Below are 23,768 nucleotides of genomic sequence, written 5' to 3' on the forward strand. Positions count from 1 at the left end.
AGGATTAGGGCTGAGTCCCAGCACAGTTAAGAAATATGAATGGGGGGGGGGGAAGGGGGCTGGAGTGATAAACAGGCTCAGAGGTTAAGAACACTGGCTGCTCTTCCAGAGGTCCTGAGTTCAATTACCAGCAACCACATGGTGGCTCACAACCATCTGTAATGGGATCTGATGCCCTCTTCTGGTGTGACTGAAGACAGCTACGGTGCACTCATATACATAATTAATCTTTAAAAAAGAACTATGAACTAAGACACAAGGCATTTTTATATTAACATGACACAGTGTATCAGTGATTTTAGATTTTATTTTTAAGGTTAATATCATTTACCTAGAAGTCAACTGATTATTAATATTGCCAGAAAGCCTCTCTTCCATAGAGCAATACAGAGAAGAGTTTAAAATGACAGCTATTATGTGACTCTTAGGACACTGCAGGAATTAGGGTGCTCAGAGTGGTAATGGAAATACACATCTCCAGAGAAACAACCCAAATTCCTGTTCATGTAATCTTAAATCTAACCAGTGCTTAACATGAATAAGAACTATCTGTCAGAATTGAACTCCAGTTACGTAAATTTCCTATATTTAAATTATATTATCAAGCTTAAGAAAATTTAGCTATTGAAAAGATTTTTGTTATACTTATTTAATGCTGAAATATTAAAGCAAAAAAAAGAAATAAATGTTTTAATTTTAAGAGTGTCTAAAAATGTTGACATCTCAATCACTCTAAAGCAGTTTTCCTTTATATGGGAAGTTGTAATTTTGTTACATAATCTTCAAAAACTGTAACAGTACAAGGCAAAAATAGTATCTAGAAGTTGCATTGACAGTTTTTTTAAATCTAAAAATGTTTTTACATAACTAATACAAAAATGTTTTGACACTAACTCATGCAGAGTTTTATATATATATATATATATATATGTATGTATGTATGTAAACAATGAACAAATAGCCTTAAGGTTTACATTAATCTTTTATCAAGGTAATGATTATTTGTACTAACATGAGCAAAGTTTTTCTTCCTGAGATGTATCCAGGACCACCTTGAACTTACACTCCTCCTGCCTCAGCTGCCTGTGTGCTAAGATCATTTACGTGCATCACTGTGTCAGACTGAAAACACTGTTTACAGCTCAATGAATCTGAAAATGTTTACACCTATGAGCCATCATCCAGATCAATACACAGAACACTTCTGAAGTCCTGATCTTCCTGATTAATATGTGTGCGTGTGTGAGCACACACATATATATGTCACAGCATGTCTGTGAAGGTCGGAGGACAACTTTGGTGTTTCATCAAGTTCACGCCATCATTCTGCATCACCAAATGGCAAGCACCTTTACATGCCGAGCCTCTTGGTCCCTGGATTCTATTACCACTGGTATTAGCAGTTTCTAAAGTTCATAAAATGAAATGTTACATGTATTCTTTCGGGCATAGCTTTTTGGTTTTACCCTATACTTCTGTGGAATGTAACTTTTACTACACATAACATTTCATTTTCTAATTTTATTTCTATTATTTTATTAATCTATTGTTATTTGTTTATCCACTGGGAACGCCAATCTTGGTTATCAGGTTAATTAGATCAGAATCAACTCTGAGGTAACAGACTCTGGGTAGGACTAGGAGGGTGTCCCTAGAAGGCTTAACTCATACTGCCAAACCCTCTCCTTGAGTGGGGGCCGTTGGCATAAGCTCTAAGGGAAACTTGCCTTTGTGTCTTCCTGGCTTTGCCCCTTGTGCATGGGTGTGTCTACCATGCTGCTCCTGCTCTCACTCTTTTCTCACATGGGAACCCAGCTTCTTTGGCCTTCCAATGTGCCTCAAGTGTCTCTTCAGAAATCCTACAAGTATCCAGCAGCACACTGGGTTGCTGAGGACTCCTGCCTCATGAACTGAGAAGTGACTGGGTTATTATATCTCCAGTGTGAAGACAGCCACTGCTTCTCCAGCCTAACCCATATCATGTAAGCCAATGGAATAATTCCTCTTGTGCTATATATTTATTCTATAGGTTCTGCTCCTTTGGAGAACCTGACTTTTCCACCTATTGTTATGATTGGTTATAATAGCTTCCACATAGTCTCTTGTATTAGGGACTTGTTTGTGAAGTGACTGGATCCTGAGGACTTTGACCAAGTACAGCATCACTGTGTAATGGAATTACTTGCAGGTTTTGAAATGGAAGCAGTAAGTCATGAGGGATTGTGTCCTAAAGGTTATTCTTACTGTGGTCTGTTCCTGTATTTCTCTCCTTGCATTCCCTGTATTGCCTCCCCATCTCATCGTGAAATAAATGGCCTCCATCAGATGTTCCTGTCACTAGGATATTCTGCCTCATTCCAGACATAGAAACATGAGCTAAATGACAGAAAACCACTTGAAACCATGTAAATCCTTTATTCTTATAAGTTGTTCATGTCAGGTATTTCACCACAGTGACAAAACTTGGACCAATACAAGAAATCGGTACCACATAACCAGGGCCATCACTTTGATGATACCTATGAGGTGGTTCTTAAGCCTCCGGAAGGGATTTGTAGAAGGAGGTCTTCAATTAGAGCTTAGTTCTAGAGAGCAGTCAGGAGACAAGACGTGACAGTAAACACTGTACCGGCAAGGCTCCACATGGAAATGACACTGTTAGGAATGAGACCGGAGGTCATGTATGCCATACTGTGTAAAGCATCTGTGAATGTGTTCTGAGACTCTGAGGGAGGATAAATTTTAAAATAACTTAGCAGAGGAAATTTCAAAATAGCATAGCATTGGTATTGTGAACAGTGGTCACTGGCGCGTTTTAGTCTGGTTTACAACAAAGATCCATAGGGAAACAGGAGTAGAAAGACCAAAACGTGCAGTTTGGTCAAAGAGGAAGGCTTTAAAATGTTAAACATGGAAGACTTGGTTGTTTAAAGACTAGTGATGCGATGAGATGGTTCAGCAGTTAAGAGCACTAGCAGCTCTAGCCGTGGTCAGGGTTCGAATCCCAGAGCACACAGAGCAGCAAGCTACCATCAGTGACTACTGCTGGGGGAGCCAATGCTCTCCTCTGGCCTTTGTGACCACCAAGCATGCATGGAGTGCATACATGCAAGCCAAACCTCCATGCACATAAAATAAAAATAAATAAGTCTTTTCTGAAAAACAAACTAACAAACACTTCAAAGCCCAGTATGTAGTTCACGCCTATAGTTCTAGCAGTTGAGAGGGGGAGGCAGGAGGATCAGGAGCAAGGCTACATGGTAAGCTGAAGGCCAGCCTGTCCAAACAGCTGCCTTACCCCACTTCACATCAAGTCAAGTCCCTTATACCTTAGTAACAGGATACATAACCTAAGGAATCTAGAAATTGGCCTGAACCTACCCGCTGCAGGATCGGGTCCAGAGGGTTTAATTCATTTAAGAGACAGGTGCCCCACCCAGCCATCTGGGAAAATGTCTTTAGCTTCAATTGCTCAGGTACCCAGAGCTGCTGCTGTGGTCTTAGCCTAGCTTAAGTTTGTGGCAGACCAGTCTTGTTCATATGATTCTGGGTTTGTAGGCATACAAAGGTAAGAGGAATGAGGGTCGCGTGGGCGATGTGTGACAGGGTCTGGATCCCTGCAGGAAGCCCCTGAGAAGGCAAGGTGCTTGGGTGTAAGAAAGTCTAAGCTGCCATGGAGATATCGGGATGCTGAAAGTACTAGGTATGTGAACTATATCCCACATCAAGCTTCAGAGAGAGACGTCATGTCAGCTATAGGTGGAAGGCCACAGGAGTCGGGCTGCCCTAGCCTGTTAGACCTCACATGTCAGTATCACTTGCTCTGGCTGCTGGAACCAGAGCTACAATACTTTCCCTGCTGGGCTTTAGCCTTACTTTGGTCCTATCACGCTTCCTACGACTCCCCTTTCCCCTTCTGCAATGGAACTGTTCACCCTGTGCCACTGGATACTGGAAGTAATTTTCTTTTTGATTTTTCAGAGGGTTACAGCTAAGAGACTGCTTTGATTTTGTTGGAAACATTGGGCTTACACTTATGAACAATGTTAGAACTGTTCAGAATTTTGGAGATAGACAAGATGTACTTGTATTATGAGATGGTAATGAGTCTTTAGGCAAGGGGAAAAGATACAGGTTGATCATGAAATATCTTTCACAGGCTCATGTGTTAATATATGGTGTTGTTATTTTGGGGAGATTCTGTACACTTTAGGGAGTAGGAGCAAGTTGGAGGAAGTAGGTCAAAACTAGACATGTGCTTTTGATGCATATTCACGGTCCCCAGTCATGCCCACACTCTGGCTTGTCTGCTGTGAGGTGAGCGGACTTCTCTTTCACTGGCTCTGCTTGTATTGGCATGACTTGGTCCAACACAAGGACCAAAGAAGTTGTGTACTGAGGGGCTGGGGATTTAGCTCAGTGGTAGAGCGCTTGCCTACCAAGCCCAAGGCCCTGGGTTCGGTCCCCAGCTCCAAAAAAAAAAAAAAAAAAAAAAAAAAGAAGTTGTGTACTGAATCCTCTGAAACTGAGTTGAAATGAATCCTTCCTCCTTGAAGCTGTCCTCTCACAGTGATTCTGATGACAGTTATGTGAAAGTAACCAATACACACACTTTATTATTGATGGAAATCTGAACTTTTTGTAACTTCTAGCTATTACAAATTAAACGTCTTGGTTGTATATATATCACTTATGAACATTTATTTTCATTCTCCATACTTAAGAGTACAGCAGCTGGGACATATGTTAGACATAGAAGTAACTTTAGTAGAAACTGCCCAACAATTTTGCATAGTTGTTATAGCATTGAAACTCCCACTTGTAAAGTTCTGTGCAGTCTACGCTCTTGCCCGTGAGCAACATAACGACCTCCACCTTCCCTTACGAGTCTGCTCTCTCGCCTGTGTGTAGTATAACCATCACCACCACACTTCTCTGTACTTTTTCACTTTTTGTGGCTAGGAAAGAAGTTCATTATGATTTGAATTTTCATTTTCACGTGGCTTCTGAGTTTCAGCAACTTTCCATGTACTTATAGACAATTAGCATATCTACTGTTTTGAGTTTTTATTCAATTTTGCAAATCTGGGGGAGGAAGCTGTCTTTTTTCCTTGTCTGCTACTTGTTTCATTTTGTATGTTAAGTTCAGGCTAACCTCAAACTCTAGAGATCCTCCGCTCTAGCCTGTGAGTGCTGAGATTATAGGTGTGGTTGACACCTTTTATTTTCTTGATTTTAACCTCTGATAGTCACTGTGTTTTCAATCTCCTCTAAAGATGTCTGCTTGATTCCAGACTATGAGCCCACTCATCAGCACTCCTCCTTTATAATTCCAGTCTTTATAGCAAGTCAGGATCTCGAGTTAATTCTTGTCTATCATAGGAGATAACGTTTCAAGGTTTTTCATTCCATTTATCCACACACTTTTTCTAAACACTTTCATTTTCTTAATGAACTGAGCTGATGACATATTTCTTGAAAGTGCACTGAACATATATATCACACATAATTTCAGTGGTTTTAGTTTTCATAGAAATTTAGAATACCAAAGATTCAGATCTAAAATTCATTCCATGACTTCTGAGATGACACGATAGCATTTACCTCAACATCTTGAACAGTCCTCGGTTGAGCCAGGCACAGCTTATTGAGCAGTTGAAAGATGAGTTCTTCGATGTAATAGAGAGACTCTTCGTTAGCCGACAGGGTGGGGTGCACTTGCTCCTGAACCTGGAAGAGAAAGTTTCTCAGTTAAGGCACTGGCAAGAAATAGGAAATGAACAAAAAACCAACGAGACTCCTACATGAAGTTAATATTTTACTAAAATGGTTATAAGCCAACATAAATATTTTAAAAGAAAACTGTACAGGTAGCCAGAGAGGAGGCCAAGCAGTGAGGGAGAAACAGTTGCTGCTCTTGCAGAAGACAAGGTTAGGTCACCAGCACCAAGTGGCCACTCAAAACTGTCTGTGACTCCAGACCTAGGGGATCCGATGTCCTCTGCTAGCCTATGTGGGCACTGCATGCATGGTGTGCACAGACATACATGCAGGCACATAAAATATAATTCAAAGAGGTTTAAGTAAAAAGAAAGACAATTTGTTGGTCTGTGTTCATTTTTCTTATCCCTTCTTTAAACTTTTTTTAAAACTTCTGAGATTCTGGGGCTGGAGAGGTGGCTCAGCAGTTAAGAGCACTGACTGCTCCTCCAGTGGTCCTGAGTTCAAGTCCCAGCAACCACATGGTGGCTCACAACCATCTGTAATGCCCTCTTCTGGTGTGTCTGAAGACAGCTACAGTGTACTCATATATATGTATTTATTTACTAAATAAATAAATAAATAAATAAATAAATTCTGAGACTCTGTAGAGAGCTCACTACTAGTAAAAAGCACACATTCAAGACTGAGGAGACAATTCTAAATACAATGCTTGTCTTGAATATATGAGAACCCGAGTTCCAGCTCCACAACCCACAAAGGTTAGGCATGACGGCACACGCCTGCCATCAAAGTAGGAAAGTTGGCCAAATCGCTTGGGTTCCCAGGCTAATCAGTCTGGACTGCATGGTGAGTTTCAGGCCACAGAGAGATCCTGCCTCGAAAAGCAAGATGAGGAGTGATGACTAAGAATGACCTCTGGCCTCTACATGCACATGAACATAATGCATACACACACACACACACACACACACACACACACACACACACACACACACACACACAATGATAAAGCATACTCCATAAAAACTATTGGGTACAGTGTTAGAGGAATCATAGATATCTTCAGTGACCTAAAGTGTCCACTAGGAGACAGAACCAGCAATGGACAGAGACACTTCGGAAAGCCTGTATCAGAGACAGACAGGAGTAGGTCACATGCAGCCTTCATGATGGCATGTGCTCCCTAATGCCACTGCACAATTATGCTGAGCTCCTACAGTTTTTTTCTAAAGCTATAACCAGTAATTTATCCTAATAATTTGTTATAACTGAATATAAAAAAAAATCACAATAACAGTTGCACCTACATATTGCAAATAGATTTTAAAAATTAGGCACTGCTCTAACTCTTTATGCCACAGTATAAAAAGGGTATCGGTGCTATCGACACACAAAACAATAATCTTAAATATCCTCAAAACTATTTTTAAAAACTGATCAGTAATTGAAAAGCCTTTCCACAAAGAAATCAGCATGAGCTAATTTGATTAGCAAAATTTAGCACAAAGATTTCCCTTACACGTGGAGTAGACCACTCCTGAAAATTATCAAGGCATACACTAGTGGATCACCTCCTCCTATAGACTCTAAGTCCTGCCTTTTGGTTCTACTGACTTCTTGAGATGTTATTTACATGACTATGTCTCAACTTTTTTATTTTCCTCTGTATACTGCAACATCTAACTTTATGAAAACTAAGAATATTAATAAATTTTCATAATCAAACTAATTCCTAATTTTCAATGTTTTTGATATACTTTAGAATCCAGGAATTATTTCAGAATTCCTAAACATAGGGGTTTTGTTTTGTTTTTGAAGCTAAGTGTCCTCATCTAGTCCAGGCCGGCCTAGACCCCTGCCCTCAGCCTCCTAAGTGCTGGGATTTACAGGTGTGTGCTATCGCATCTGGACCATACTCAGGTTGTGAAGATATTCTGCACTGGGCTTTACAGCAATTGCATGTGGTATAAAGAACAAAACCATACTTCATGAGCTTCGGGGTGGATCTAGCTCATTGACAGTTTGTTACTCAGAAGCATAAGAGAATAAATACCACATAAAAACTTGTTGATTTCAGTGTTTTGAAATTTGTTGAGAACACCACTGTAGTTGACATCACTGACAAACTGTCAAGCATCTAAAGAAGGAATACAATAATCTGAAGCAAACTCAAGGAAAAAAAAAGACTGACAGACAAACAAAAGATGAAAATAATAGGCCATTTTCCCTCACAAACCCAGAAAGGAAAAGCAGTAAGCCAAAATAAAATATCAGCTAGCTAAATTCCACTACACAGACAGACAGGCAGGCAGGGAGGAGAACATTTGTACACATGTACACATACCACACACACACACACACACACACACACACACACACACACACACACACACCATAAACAAGTTTGGTTTCTCCTAGATAGCTGAGATTTCTTCGGGTGGTGGGGAGTATAGAGCCTGCCTACAGTAGCCACCTCCAGTACCAGGTGGGACTTCTGGTGAAGGGAGGGGGCTACCAACCCAACCACAAAACCTTCCATCCTGCCTACAAGATCTGCACAGCTAAAGATCAGAAGGAGCAGAAACTAAGGGAACAGCAGACCAATGTCTGCCCCAATTTGAGACCTATCCCATGGGAGACAACCAAGCCCTAAAACTAATGATGCTCTGCTGTGCTTGCAGACAAGAACCTAGCATAACGGACTCCTGAGAGACTTCAGCAGCTGATGAGAAAAAGGTGCAGCCACAGCCAAGCATCAGGGGGAGCTCGGGGAGTCTTGTGAGAGAGCGGGGAATAAAACTGAACAAGCCAAGTGGTCAAGGACACCACGAGAAGACCTAGAGTCAACTAACCTGGGCCCATGGGGGTCTCACAGGGACTGAACCACCAACCAAAGAGCATGCAGGGGCAGGACCCAGGCACCGTACACATCTGGAGCAGATATGCAGCGTGGTCTTCATGCGAATCTCCTAACTATTGGATCCGGGGCTATCTCTGACTCTCTTGCCTGCCACTGGATCTCCTTCCCGTAACAAGACTGCCTGGTTGAGCCTCAGAGGAAGAGGATGTGCTTAGTCTTGCTGACAGGGGGAGACAGGGTTGGGATGGGGAAGCTTTCCCCGTGAGGGGAGGAATTTGTTAGGGTGGGACTGGGAATAGGGGAGGGACTGAGCTGTGATAAGGATATAAGGGGAAAAAAGAAATTAAATGAAAAAAGTTGGTTTGATCCTGGAATATCAAGTAACATAATTTATATTAACATACTAAAAGAAAAATTATAACCATCCTAATAGATGAAGAAAAAGCAACTGAAAACAAATCCAACATTCATTCATGAAATAGCTTTTTCAAGTGTTTCCTTAATTTAATGGAAAAAAAAGTCTTTATTTGGGGAAAGATATCTATAAGAATACTATAATAAAATCATAGTTAATATTAAAATAATGAAAGCTTGCCTCTAGGATCAAGAGAAAGGCAAGGTAAGGCTATTGGTTCTGCAAAGACTGTTGGTAAGACCCTACTGCTGACTAATTGAATGTGGGGAAGTGAAGCTGGTACCTACCAAGAGCCTTCACCGTTACTGACTAGTGCTCCGGGTACTGAAGATGCTGGGCACACTACCGAAGGGAAAAGGTAGACAGCTACCCAGACGCAGCCCCTTCCATCTACGTGGGCACCTGTCTGCTGGTCACCCTGTGCAATAAGTGAGCAACCTCTGTCTGACTGAATTTAAGGTTCACTCTATGAGAGGAAAGCCATGCCTGACACTGCTCGAGGGCCTAAGAACCTGAGACTAGGCAGGCTGAGAACCTAGGGAAAACCGAACACTGCTGTTCTGCTAAAGCAATGTAGCAGTACATGACTCTTAGTGACATTCTGCTACGTTCACAGATCAGTGCTCAGCCTCATCAGAAAACTTACTCCTACAGATGGGAACAAATACAGAAACCCACAAGAGAGTTGTTGGGACTCTCAGACTTAAATGGGAGGTCTCCATCAAATCCCTCCCCGCAGGGTTCAGGGAACCCTGCAGAACAGGAGGCAGAAAGACTAAGAGACAGAAGGGATGGAGGACATCAAGAAAACACGGCAGGATGATGAACGCAGGCACTCCCAGCACCCGTGGCAGCAATGTGCAAGGCCTGCATGGTCTGCAGCACATGGAGTCCCAGCACAGACAGGAAGTGGACATGAGCCCCATCCTAGTCCAGAAGCTTTCACTAATCGGTAACTGCCCACAAAGGAAAAATAATTTTTACCAACAGAGTCTCACTGGGTATACAAGTCACTCTTGAGGCCAGGCACCATGCCCAACACAAGACAAACTCAATGGTATTTTTGGAGGTTCTTTGTCTCCTAATGCTTTGCCAAGCATTTCATTTTCTTGACGGTACAAGTATTTTGCATATGACTGGTTTCCAGGTTTGTGCTTTCCTGGGATTTCTGTGTATGTAAACGTGAGTGTTACTGTGTTTGCATGTTTTTCACCTGCCCATCTCCTGTTTCTTTTTCTTTTGTTTTTGTTTTATCTTATTATTACTTTTAATGCCTGTACGTTTTGTAATGAGAAACAGAAAGGGTGTGGACTTGGATGAGAGAGGGTAACCTGAGAAAAATGAAGAATATACTATATGATAAAAACCTATGTTCCATAAATGTTTTACAGGAAAAAAAGAGGCAAAGCGTGGTGTCAGGTGTGTTTAACCTCAGCACTCAGGAGGAGAGGCTGGCAGTTCTGTGAGCTCCAGGACAGCCTGGGACATGCGGACGGAAGGGCAGTGTTTATGTGGACATATATATCTGCACCCAGGAATCAACTGTCAGAAGGACACCAGATCGGTTTTTTATTCCTTCTCTGTCTCTGTGTGCATGTGTGCGTTGGCTGGAGGAGGACATTAGTGTTCTCCTCAGTCACTCCATCTCATTCTCTTAACTCTGGGTTCTTCTTTCTTTCATTGCAAAACAACCAGGTATCTAAAAAGTAATAATAAGATTAAAACAAACAAAGAAGAATCAAAGAAAAAGCACAAGAAAGACATACAGACACATAGACACACATGCACAGAGACGTGTTCATGTCTCAAAAAACTGGGGGGCTGGGGGGAGAAGAAGGAAAGAAAAAGAGAAAAGGGGTGGGGACACTTTCTCTCATTTCTACTCCACATTATAGAGGTCCTAGCCAGTGCAGTAAGGCAAAAAGACAAAAGAAAGTAAGAGAATCGCTAAGAAGGCGCGAGGAGTTTATCAATCAAAGAGTCTGCTATCCAAACATAAGGATCTGAGTTCAGATCTCTAGCCCTGACATTAAAAAAAAAATCTTACTTTTTTTCATTATGTCATTTTTTTAAAAAATTATTTTATTTATTTATATTCCAAATGTTGCCCCCATCCCGGTGCCCCCTCTCAGAGTCCTTCAACTCATCCCCCGCCCTTTGTTCTGAAAGGGTGCTCTCCCTGGGCATCTCCCTTTTCTGGGAACTCAAGTTTCTACAGGATTAGGTGCATCCTCTTCCACTTAGGCCAGACAAGACAGCCCTGTGCTAATATGTACCAGGGGTCTTGGAGCAGCCCATGTATGCTCTTTGGTTGGTGGTTTAGTCTCTGGGAGCTCCCAGGGGTCTGGGTTAGTTGACACTGCTGGTCTTCCTATGGGGTTGCCATCCCCTTCAGTTCCTTCAGTCCTACCCCTAACTCTTCCATAGGGGTCGCGCCCTCAGTCCAATGCTTGGCTGTATCTGCAACCTCTCAATGAGCTGCTGGGAGAGCCTCTCAGAAGGCAGCCAAGCTAGGCTTCTGTTTGCAAGCACAACATAGCATCGGTAATATTGTCAGGATTTGGTGCCCTCCCATGGGATAAATACCACGTTGAGCTAGTCACTAGTTGGCCTTTCCTTCAGTCTCTGTTCCATTTTTGTCCCTGCATTTCTTTTAGACAGGAACATTTCTGGGTCAAAAATTTAGAAGGTGGGTTGGTGACCCCATCCCTCCAATGGGGCTCTTGTCTAACTACTGGAGGTGTTCTCTTCAGGGTCCATCTCCCCATTGTCAGGTATCAGACTGCTAATGTCATCCCCATTGTGTGCTGGGAGTCTCTCCCAACCCAGGTCTCTGGGACTTTCTAGAAGTTCCCCTGTCTCCAACCCCCATTCCCAGAAACTGCATATTTCTCTCCCCCAATACATGATCCTGCCCCTCTGTATTCCCCTTTCCTCTCTCCCTTCGAGGCCCCTCCCTCTCTCTACCTCCTATGATTATTTTGTTCTTCATTCTAAGTGTGATTCAAGCACCCTCACTTGGGCCTTCCTTCTTGTTAAACTTCTTACAGTCTGTGGTATCACGAGTATTCTCTTGATATACACTTATCAGTGAGTATATACCATGCATGTCCTTTTGGGTCTGAGTTACCTCACTCAGGAAATTGAAAAAAATCATCAGAGCTTACTATAAAAGTGTATACTCGACAAAACTGGAAAATCTAAATGAAACGGATGATTTTCTAGACAGATACCAAATGCCAAAGTTAAAGCAAGATCAGGTAAACCATCTAAACAGTCCCATAAGCCCTAAGGAAATAGAAGCAGTCATTGAAACCTCCCAACTTAAAAAAGCCCAGGACCAAATGGTTTTAGTACAGAATTCTACCAGACCTTCAAAGAAGAGACAATATCACTATGCCTCAAACTATTCCACAAAATAGAAACAGAAGGAACACTACCTAATTCATTCTATAAAGCCACAGTTACTCTGATACCAAACCACACAAAGACCCAACAAAGAAAGAGAATTTCAGAACAATTTCCCTTATGGATATCAATGCAAAAATAAAAATTAAATAAAAAATAAAATTAAATTCTTACAAACAGAACCCAAGAGCACATCAAAAACATTATTCGCCACAATCAAGTAGGCTTTATCCCAGGGATGCAGGGATGGTTCAATAAATGGAAATCCATCAATACAATACACTATATAAACAAACTCAAAGGAAAAAACCATATGATCATCTCATTAGATTCTGGAAAAGCCTCTGACAAAATCCAACTCTCCTTCATGTTAAAAGTCTTGGAGATATCAGCAATTCATGGCACATGCCTAAACATAATAAAAGAAATATATAGCAAACCAGCAGTCAACATCAAATTAAATGGAGAGAAACTTGAAGTAATCACACTAAAATCAGGAACAAGACAAGGCCACTCTCTCCCTATCTATTAAATACAGTACTCAAAATTCTAGCTAGAGCAATTAGACAACAAAAGGAGATCAAGGGGATATAATTTGGAAAGAAAGAAGTCAAGGTATCAATATTTGCAGATAATACAATAGTATAATAAGGAACACCCAAAATTCTACCAGAGAACTCCTACAGCTGACGAAAAACTTCAGCAAAGTGGCTGGCTATAAAATTAACTCAAATCAGTAGCCTTCTGTTATACAAATGATAAGTGGGCTGAGAAAGAAACAATACCCTTCACAATAGCCACAAATAATATAAAATGTCTTGGTGTAGCTCTAACCAGGCAAGTGAAACATCTGTATAACAAGAACTCCAAGTTCCTGAAGAAAGAGGTCAAAGAGATTTTTCCAGAAGAAGGAAAAATCTCCCCTGCTCACGGATCAGTAGGAGTAACAGTGAGAATGGCCAACTTACCAAAGCAATCTCTAGATTCGCTGCACTCTCCACCAAAATCCCAGCACAATTCTTACAGACATTAAAAGAGTGATGTAACTTGAATTTTTTTAAAAGTCTATTTTTAATGATGGTTCTTGAATGCTTTAACCTCACTTTCAGCCCACCACCCACCAGAGGTAATGGAAAAGAAAGGATACAGGAGGAAGGGGGAGAGAGTGGACCTGCTTAGAAATGGCTCTTTGGAACAACTCCCACCTATGTTGTCTGGAAATCAGCAGCTTAGTTCACAGGTCAACAGCGGCAGCTTGCAAGCACTTCACAGATATCTATTGGTAGTCTAGTTTTGTAGTCAGAATAGTAAACACGAATCAACAGTGGTGGCACTACCTAGCAGAGACAGCCTCAGCATGAGACATCAGGAGGAAGCAGGAAGGAAGCCAGAAGTTCTGTCAACGAAGCAAAGATCAGCGAAGACACAAGACCAACAAGTACTGCACAGCTAGCTCTCTGAGCAAGTTAAGTCACTGTCTATTGAGTGTTTTATACTTCCTCCAAACATCATGTATCCTCTATGGGTCTTGCCTCAGCATGTGCGTCTCTCTCAGCTGACATCACGCTAACAATCAGCCAGAGTCTGAGGAAGTGGCAAGAAACTATACCACATCACCAGAAGTTTTTCTGGTAAGTTTCTCTGTATGGAGTTGCAACAAATGGAGTTCAACCATGCAATGGTAAGGTGAGCCAACACATGTGTGTTGTTAGCAAAGAATCCTTCATCACATGTCCTTTCATGTGCTTGTTTCGGGAGAACATCCTTTCTCCCGTCTGCTTCAGCAAAACATTTCTTCACATGTTTTCCTTAGCAAAACACCATCCAACACAACTGACTTTCCAAAGAACCCGTAAGGTTCCATTTCAGAGCAAGTCTCAACTTCATAAAGAAAAACAAAAGCCCAGGACAGTGAAAACAATTCCCAACAATAAAAGAACTTCTGGAGGAATCACCATCCCTGACCTCAAGCAGTACTACAGGGCGATAGTGATAAAAACAACAACAACAACAAAACAAACAAACATAGTACTGGTATAGAGACAGACAGGTCAACCAATGGAACAGAATTGAAGACCCAGAAATAAACCCCCACACTTATGAACACCTAATCTTTGACAAAGAAGCCAAAACCGTACAGTGGGGGAAAAAAGAAAGCATCTTCAACAAATGGTGCTGGTCTAACTGGTAGTCTGCATGAAAAAGAACACAAATTGATCCATATTTTCACCTTGCACAAAGCTCATGTCCAAGTGGATCAAGGACCTCAACCTAAAATCAGATACTCTAAATCTAACAGAAGAGAAAGTGGGGAAGAGCCTTGAATGCATTGGCACTGGGAAATCTTCCTGAACAGAACACTAATGGCTCGGGCTCTAAGATCAACAATTGACAAATGGGACCTCATGAAACTGAAAAGCTTCTGTAAGGCAAAGGACACTGTCAACAGGACAAAACAGCAACCTAATCTTCACTAATGCTACATCCAACAGAGGGCTAATATCCAAAATATATAAAGAACTCAAGAAGTCAGACACCAACAAAACAAATAACCCAATTAAACGAAAGGAGTACAGAGCTAAACAGAGTTTTCAACAGAGGAATATTGAATGGCCAAGCACTTAAAGAAATGTTCAAAGTCCTTAGTCATAGGGAAATGCAAATCAAAACAACCCTGAGATTCCACCTCACACCAGTCAGAATGGCTAAGATCAAAAACTCAGGTGACAGCAGATGCTGGTGAGGATGTGGAGAAAGAGGAACACTCCTCCATTGCTGGTGAGATTCCAAACTGGTATAACCACTCTGGAAATCAATCTGAAGGTACCTCAGAAAACTGGAAATGAATCTACCCAAGGACTTATCTATACTGCTCCTGGGCATATACCCAAAATTTGTTCCACCATACTCCAAGGACATGTGTTCCATCCACTATGTTCATTGCAGCCTTTTTTGTAATAGTCAGAACCTGGAAACAGCCCAGATGTCCCTCAACCAAAGAATGTGGTTCATTTACACAATGGAATATTTACTACTCAGCTACTAAAAATGAGGACATCATAAATTTTACAGGCAAATGGATGGCAAAAAAATCTTACAACCCAGCAATGTGAAAAATAGAGACTGGAGGATCAAGAATGGAGGTCTTGCTGGACCCCAGCCTACCTCTGGGTTCAGTAGGAGAGCATGAGTTAAGAGAATGAGATGGAGTGACTGAGGAGAACACTAATGTCCTCCTCCAGCCAACGTACACATGCACACAGAGACAGAGAAGGAATAAAAAAGGCTTAATTTGGTGTTCCTTCAAATAGTTGATTCCTGGGTGCTGATATGTCCAGATAAACATTTGAGTATTCTGCTCAGAGAGAGTTAACACTTAAATTAGTAGAATTAGAAAGCTAGATTGTTCTTCCCAATGTGGGCAGCTTCAATCATGTGAGTAAAAGACTAAATAATAAAATATTATTTTATCTTCTGAGTAGTAAGGAATCTTTCTCATTCCTCATTAGATTTGAGATGATCTATTGGTTTCCTGCCATTCAGACTAAGGTTCACACTCAAACTCACAGCATTGGCCCTCCTGATACTCAGGCTGTAACCATGCTGGCTACTCTCCAGGCTCTGTGGCTTAATTAAAGCAGACCTCAGACTTCTCAGCTGCTCAAAACGCACAAGGCAATCTCTTTTAAAATGTGTATACATGCATGCATGTAATTAATTCTGTTTCTCTGAGACTCCAGACTAGTATACTCATGCAGGACAAAACTACTTTACAAAAAACATGACTCCTATTCAGAAAACTAGACTGTGAAATATTAAAGATATAACAAATTAATGATATTTGCTGGTGAGTTATTAGACATAAGTATATCAATTCTTCCCAAACTAACTCATAAAGTCAATAAAATCTCAAACAAAGGAGCTTGTAATTCAATTATCAAGATAACTTTCTCTCTATATATACATATATATGTATGTATAGATATGTATATGTACACACACACATACACACACATATATATATGTATATATGTGTGTGTATATATATATATGAAAAATGTTGTAGGGATGGATGGAACTGGACTTTGTATTTTTAGGTGGGCAATTATATCTTATCAATTGTATCTAAGGTTATTGTGTTGTGTGTTCTTTCATGTGTCGATTTAAGTGTAGTGGAGTGTGGGGCAGCTAGTCTGGGCTGCCACGGAATTGAAATGTGTGCTTCTGGCAAGATATCCAGCAGATATCTTGGGGCACTACGGTGATGGATCTAGTGGGGATAAAAGACAGCCTTTTTTTTATTTTTTATATTTTTACAACAACAGAAAAATATCTAAGAAAATTAATCTACCATTTACTATTTATTCTTTTACTCTGGCCTACTGTATGCTTAATAAATTCACTCATTCCAAACCTAAAACACGTTGGCTATCGTAGACCATTCACAAGACCATATAAAACAACATATATCATATATAACAAAATATACATGATAATGCAAATTACATAAAGCACGGCTTAATGATCAAAACAATATTAACAAAAGACACTAGATTAAAAGAACGCATATGATAGGTTCAAGATAAGACAAAATTGTGGGGCATGGTAGCACACATCTTTAATCCAGCCCTGAGGCAGAGGCAAATGGATCTCTGCAAGTTTCAGGGCAGTTTGGTCTATATAGCAAGTTCCTTATGTAATATTAGGTACGTAACATTACATAGTGAGACTCTGTCTCGATAAATAAATGTACAATATTAAATTTTTTTTTTTTTGGTTCTTTTTTTTCGGAGCTGGGGACCGAACCCAGGGCCTTGCGCTTCCTAGGTAAGCGCTCTACCACTGAGCCAAATCCCCAGCCGCAATATTAAATTTTTAAAAAGTCAAAATTAAACCACTGCTTAGGAACACAGGGGAAAAGGAAAAGACTTAAGCAGGTAACCTTTATATATAATTTTTATTAAGTGTTTTAATAAGAAAAATGTTGGCAATGTACTACCTAACCTGGATGACAGTTAAATATCTATGTTTTCTAATTGTGTCAAATGCTTAAAAAGTGAACCATCCGGCATGCTGCGGTGATTTAACAGAGATGAGGCAAATCAAGGCGTTAAGTTACCACTAAAATAGTTTAAAATAATACCCGTAGTATCCAGTTCACTGAATAAAATTAAAAGGATAGAAACTTGAGACAGCATAGCTTGCAAATTTGAGAGCAAATGGACTACATTCATGTAGCAAACACCAACTAGTTCCAGACAGGAAGAGCACATGCCTAATAACAATGGTTTCCTATCTAATCCAACAAATTATCAATGAAATACAATAGTAAAATAAAGGCATTCTTAGACATAGAAAGGTGAAAAATTGTATCTCCCATGAACTATTTCTCATTGAGACTGTGATATATACAACACTAAAAGAAAATTATAAATCAAGAATGAGATAATAAGGATGTGGAGAAAGAGGAACACTCCTCCATTGTTAGTGGGATTGCAAGCTGGTACAACCCCTCTGGAAATCAGTGTGGAGGTTCCTCAGAAAATTGGACATTGAACCTGAGGACCCAGCTATACCTCTCCTGGGCATATATCCAAAAGATGCTCCAACATATTAACAAGGACACATGCTCCACTATGTTCATAGCAGCCTTATTTATAATAGCCAGAAGTTGGAAACAACCCAGATGCCCTTCAACAGAGGAATGGATACAGAAAATGTGGTACATCTACACAATGGAATACCACTCAGCTATTAAAAACAATGACTTCATGAAATTCATAGGCAAATGGATAGAAGTAGAAAATACCATCCAGGGCTGGACAGATGGATCAGCGAGTAAGAGCACTGACTGCTCTTTCAGAGGTCCTGAGTTCAAATCCCAGCAACCACATGATAGCTCATAGCCATCTCTAATGTGATCTGATGCCCTCTACTGGTGTGTCTGAAGAAGCAACAGTGTACTCATATACATAAAATAAACAAACAATTCTTTAAAAGAATATCATCCTGAGTGAGGTAATCCAATCACAAACAAAACAAAACAAAACAAAACACCACATGGTATGCACTCACTGATAAGTGGCTGTTAGTCCAAAAGCTCAAATTACCGAAGATACAATCCACAGACCACATGAAGCTCAAGAAGATGGATGATCAAAGTGTGCATGCTTTAGTCCTTCTTAGAAGGACTATTAATAGAGGAGATATGGAGACAAAGTGTGGAGCAGAGACTGAAGGAAAGGCCATCCAGAGACTGCCCCATCTGGAGATCCAGCCCATATAGATACAGCCACCAAATCCAGACACTATTGCAGATGCCAAGAAGTACAAGCTGACAGGAACCTGATATAGCTGTCTTCTGAGAGGCTCTGCCAAAGCCTGACAAACACAGAAGCGGATGCTTGCAGCCACCCATTGAACTGAGAATGGGGTCCCCATTGGAGAAGTTAGAGAAAGGATTGAAGGAGTTGAAGGGGTTTGCAACTCCATAAGAACAATACTACCAACCAACCAGAGCTCCTAGGGGCTAAACCACCATCCAAAGAATATATATGGACAGATTCATGGCTCCAGCTGCATATGTAGCAGAGGACAGCCTTGTTGGGCACCAATGGGAGGAGAAGCCCTTGGTCCTGCCAAGGCTGGACCCCCCAGTGTAAGGGAACGTCGGGGTGGGGAGGCAGAAAGGGGGGTGATTGGGTGGGGGAACACCCTTATAGAAGAAGGGGGAGGAGGAATGAGATAGGGGGCTTATGGACGGGAAACTGGGAAAGGGGATAAATTTTAAAAATCCAATAAAAAAAATCACAGCTTAAATTTAATATATACTTTTAGCTTGTTAACTGTGATTCAATATATGAGCATGAAGTACTCAATGTATGTTTTGTACCTAAAGAATTCAGATAGTTTCTACTCTTTCCCTTACTATTCTTGGAAAGTTTATGGGCATTAAAGTTCTGAAAAATAAAAGACCAAAAAAAATGAGAAAATAATGGGGTATAGGAAAATGAAAATCATCAATACAGAAGAAAGGAGGGAATGCCCAGGATTAATGAAAAGGAATTACATGACAAGAGCCAACAGCAGACGTGAGGGTCACCAGTGCAGACGGACCATCTCAGAGGACTCTGGGGGGAACTGTCTCAACAAGATGAAACCAAGCGCGTACTTATCAAATAAAGTTTCTGAGAGAATTCTGAGATGACTGACAGAGAGTCTGAGTCTGAGACTCAGTGCCTGGAAAGCTATACAAATAAGGAAACAAGATAATTATTAATGCCAGCAAATAATTATTAGTGCCATTAAAAGCAAAAAAGGGTGCTTTAATACAAACAGCATGAGTCATAATAATATAACTATGAACCCAACCAAAATAAACAAACAACATGTGGAAGGGAGGCAGAAAGGCCTGGGAAAAGTGCTTCCTCTCTCTCACACTGTCTACTTCTTCCCCATGCCAAGGAGACCCAGGAACATCTTCACTGTACACACCCACAGATCCTTGGTATAAAAACGTTCCCATGTATGTATGTATGTATGTATGTATGTATGTATGTATGTATGTATATGTGTATGTATATGTGTGCAGACATGCACCTGCCACGGTACAGGTAGAGGTCAGAGGGCAATCTGGAAAAGTCAGTTCTGTTCCTCCACCACATGGGCTTGGGTTTAAACTTGGGCATCAAGCCTGGCAGCAAAAGCCATCTTGCCCACCATGAGAACCCAATTTCCATGAAGCGTTCATGTGGTGAGTGCACTTGAGGCATGGCTGCTCGCTCTAGAGCAAGCCTGTAAGAGCCCTACTCAGTGAAGTTCTGGACATGAAGACTAAGAAAGAGTCTAACTGGAAGTAAATGTTTCCTGTAATTGTGACTTTGGTAAATAACCGGCAAAGCAGCTTTAGAACTAAGTAGGCATCAGGGTTTCTCATGCCAAACTTCTTTTTTTATTGGATATATTTCTTTATTTACATTTCAAATGTTATTCCCTTTCCCGGTTTCCTGTCTATAAGCCCCTATCCCCTCCCCCATATAGGTGTTCCCCCCATACACCCCCCTTGGACCTCCTCCCATGCCCCTTACACTGGAGGTCCAACCTGGGCAGGACCAAGGGCTTCCCCTCCCACTGGTGCCCCAACAAGGCTATCCTCTGCTACACATGCAGTTGGAGCCCTGGGTCAGTCCACGTATAGTCTTTAGGTAGTGGCTTAGTCCCTAGAAGCTCTGGTTGGTTGGCATTGTTGTTCTTATGGGGTTGCAAACCTCTTCAGCTCTTTCAATCCTTCCTCTAATTCCCCTCAAGGGGGTCCTGTTCTCAGTTCGGTGGTTTGCTGCTAGCATTGACCTCTGTATTGGACATGCTCTGGATGTGTCTCTCAGGAGAGATCTATATCCAGTCCCTTTCAGCATGCACTTTTTAGTTTCATCCATCTTATCTAGTTTTGGTGGCTGTATATATATATATGGGACACATGTGGGGCAGGTTCTGAATGGCCATTCCTTGAGTCGCTGCTCTAAACTTTGCTTCCCTATCCCCTCCTATGATATTTTTGTTCCCCCTTTTAAGGAGTGGAAGCATCCTCATTTTGGTCATCCTTCTTCTTGAGCTTCCTGTGGTCTGTGGATTCATGCCAAACTTAATTTCAAATAGAAAGCAGTCTGGCCATACCACCCCAAACACTCAATCCCGTCAAATAAGAAAAGTCATAAGAATAACATGCCATGTCAATATTGCTTCTAAAATACCTTAAAAACCTAACAGGCAATAAAATTACCATGAGGAGGGATACTCTCCACAAGGAGACTGACAAGTCAGACCTGCACTGCGGTTATACATTTTCGATGCCAGAATGTATTTTCTTTATACATACACTGTAAGAATAATCATATACTGTAAGAATAATCATAACATACATGTAGAGACAAACTGAAACTTTTTATCTAAAAGCTATTTTTAGAAAACAGAAATGTGTAGACTGTGTTTGCTACTTTGTGGGTTCTTCTTTCTCCACTCCTTTTCTACTCTTCTCCACTCCTTTTCTACTCTTCTCCACTCCTTTTCTACTCTTCTCCACTCCTTTTCTACTCTTCTCCACTCCTTTTCTACTCTTCTCCACTCCTTTTCTACTCTTCTCCACTCCTTTTCTACTCTTTCAATCCCCTAACACTAGACAGGAGGGAAGAGGGAAGAGACCCCTGAATAAAGTCAGGGGTCAGAATGAGGGCAACATTATTGCTAGACTACTTCCTTCTGATTAGCAGCGTCAAGTTCCTTGGGGCAAGTTTGATATTTACCATCAGGATATCTAATTCTTCCTCCTCCTCCTCCTCTTCTTCCTCCCTTCCTCCTCATCTTCCTCCTCTTCTTCTTTTTTTTTTTCTTTTCTTTTTTTCCGGAGCTGGGGACCGAACCCAGGACCTTGCGCTTGCTAGGCAAGTGCTCTGCCACTGAACTAAATCCCCAACCCCCTTCTCTTCTTCTTCCTCCTCCTCTTCTTCCTCTTCCTCCTCCTCCTCCTCTTCTTCCTCCTCCTCTTCCTCCTCCTTCTGTTCGTCCTTCTTCGTGCAGGACTACTTAACAATCCTTGACCAACAACAACCAACAGCAAAGCCACCCCGTCTCTCAGGACCCCTTGCACTTGTATACTCTCTGAAAAGTCCCCAGAACTCCGAACATCACACGACTGCAGAGACTCTCTGCAGCTGGCAAAATCACACCCCTGCTAGAGCTCGAGGCAAATCATCATCAGCTGCTGTGGGCAGTCTGAGGCAGCCCTACAGCCCCACACCTGGGATTAAAACACAAGCAAATTCTTATAATATTTCTATGTTTTATTTTTTTTAAGAAACCAAAACTTCAAAATTAATCTACAGAATGTTTCTACTAATTATGTTTTTCAGATTTCTGCATTTACAATCAAATAAAAAAAATCTTGTTAGTACATTTGTTCAATCAACTAACATTCTTATGAAAATGTAGTAATTTCTCCATCTGCACTTTCTGACTGACTTCTAAATTTTTTATTAAATATTTCCAGAAATACAAATGCCTCACTGTCATTTAAATCCTACACGTAGGTCAAGGGTAGAGGCTGGTTGGTTTTTTCTAAGTTTTATAGTTTAAAGGGCATACAATTTAGACTTATGACCTATTCGAATTATTGTCATGAACGATGTGGTAATTCTGCTTATGGTGCACATGTTGCATATGGACAGCTGATCATTTCACCATTATCGACGAGGCAGTCTTCTCTGAACCATTACAAAAGTCAGTGTACACACACATGCACATGCTTACTCCGGGCTGTCTGTTCAGTTCCACTGGCTTTGTTGGTTGTTTTTAAATCAATGCCACTCAGCTTCGACAGCTGTTTATAACTGCGGCTGAAATTAAGCTAGGCCTGGTGGTGAATGCCTTTAGTAATCCCAGCACTCTGCAAGCTGAGGCAGGAGGACTGCTATTTAAAGCCACCTACGCTGTTTAATGAGAATCTTGGTTTTGTTTTTGATAGATAGCTATGTGATAATGTTTATTTTCCAATATTTTTTCTATTTCAAAGTTGCTTACATTGTTTGAGGGCCTTGTTTTATGTAAGAGTTTTTAAAAATTCATGTTATCAATTTTTGCTAAAAAACCTGCTGAGATTTTTAAATGGAATTTTGTTGTTTATAGGTCATTTGAAAAAAAATGGTATATTTATACTGCTGAGTATTCTGATTCAAAGCCAAAGTCTATATGTTTAGATCTTCAATTTCTGTCTTCCTGTATGCATGTGTATGTTTCTATGTTTGTGGTATGTGTACGTATACATCTTTGCATGTCAACATGTATCTTCAGCTGTCCATGCTCATGTGTATAGGTGTGTAGATAGGCATAGAGAACTTTCTATAGCTACTCTCCACCTTGTTTGTTTGTTTATTTTCAAGGAAGAGTCTCACTATATAGCCCTGGAACTGACTATGTATCTAGGCTGGCTTTGAACTCATAAAGATCTGCCTGACTCTGCTTCCCCAGTGCTGGATTTAAAATTGGGTACCATTATACCCAATTTTTACATTATTTTACATATTATATTATACAATTGTATTACATAATTGTAAGGTAGTATCCTTTATTAGCAAAGATTGTCTTTGATATTTGAGAGTAATTTTTGAGGAGACCAGTCTGGGAGAAAGAGGTCATCAGCCTGTGAAGAAGTTGTCAGGGAATGCTGAGAGAGACACTGGAGAGACAGTTTCCAAGGGCAACCCTGTGAGATAGAGGTCTGGAAGGCGGTCCAAGGGGTGAGTACTCAGAAGAGGAAGCTCATAGTTGAATACCAGACAGAGCTTTTGATTGGCCTCGGCTCTGTGGAGG

The 23,768-nt window shown here is 40.9% G+C and overlaps 1 protein-coding gene across 6 annotated transcripts in view; it reads right to left on the reverse strand.

The window, feature by feature from the left end:
• Positions 1 to 23,768, reverse strand: part of Sos2 (SOS Ras/Rho guanine nucleotide exchange factor 2) — a 113,109-nt gene that overhangs the window by 71,715 nt on the left and 17,626 nt on the right. For all 6 annotated transcript variants that reach the window (NM_001135561.1, XM_087554907.1, XM_087554906.1 and 3 more), the window contains 1 exon segment: positions 5,605 to 5,730. In NM_001135561.1, the coding sequence (NP_001129033.1) occupies positions 5,605 to 5,730 (126 nt within the window).

Source organism: Rattus norvegicus, chromosome 6, assembly GCF_021556685.1.
Source record: "Rattus norvegicus strain SHRSP/BbbUtx chromosome 6, alternate assembly SHRSP_T2T, whole genome shotgun sequence".
Taxonomy (NCBI): Eukaryota; Metazoa; Chordata; class Mammalia; order Rodentia; family Muridae; genus Rattus; species Rattus norvegicus.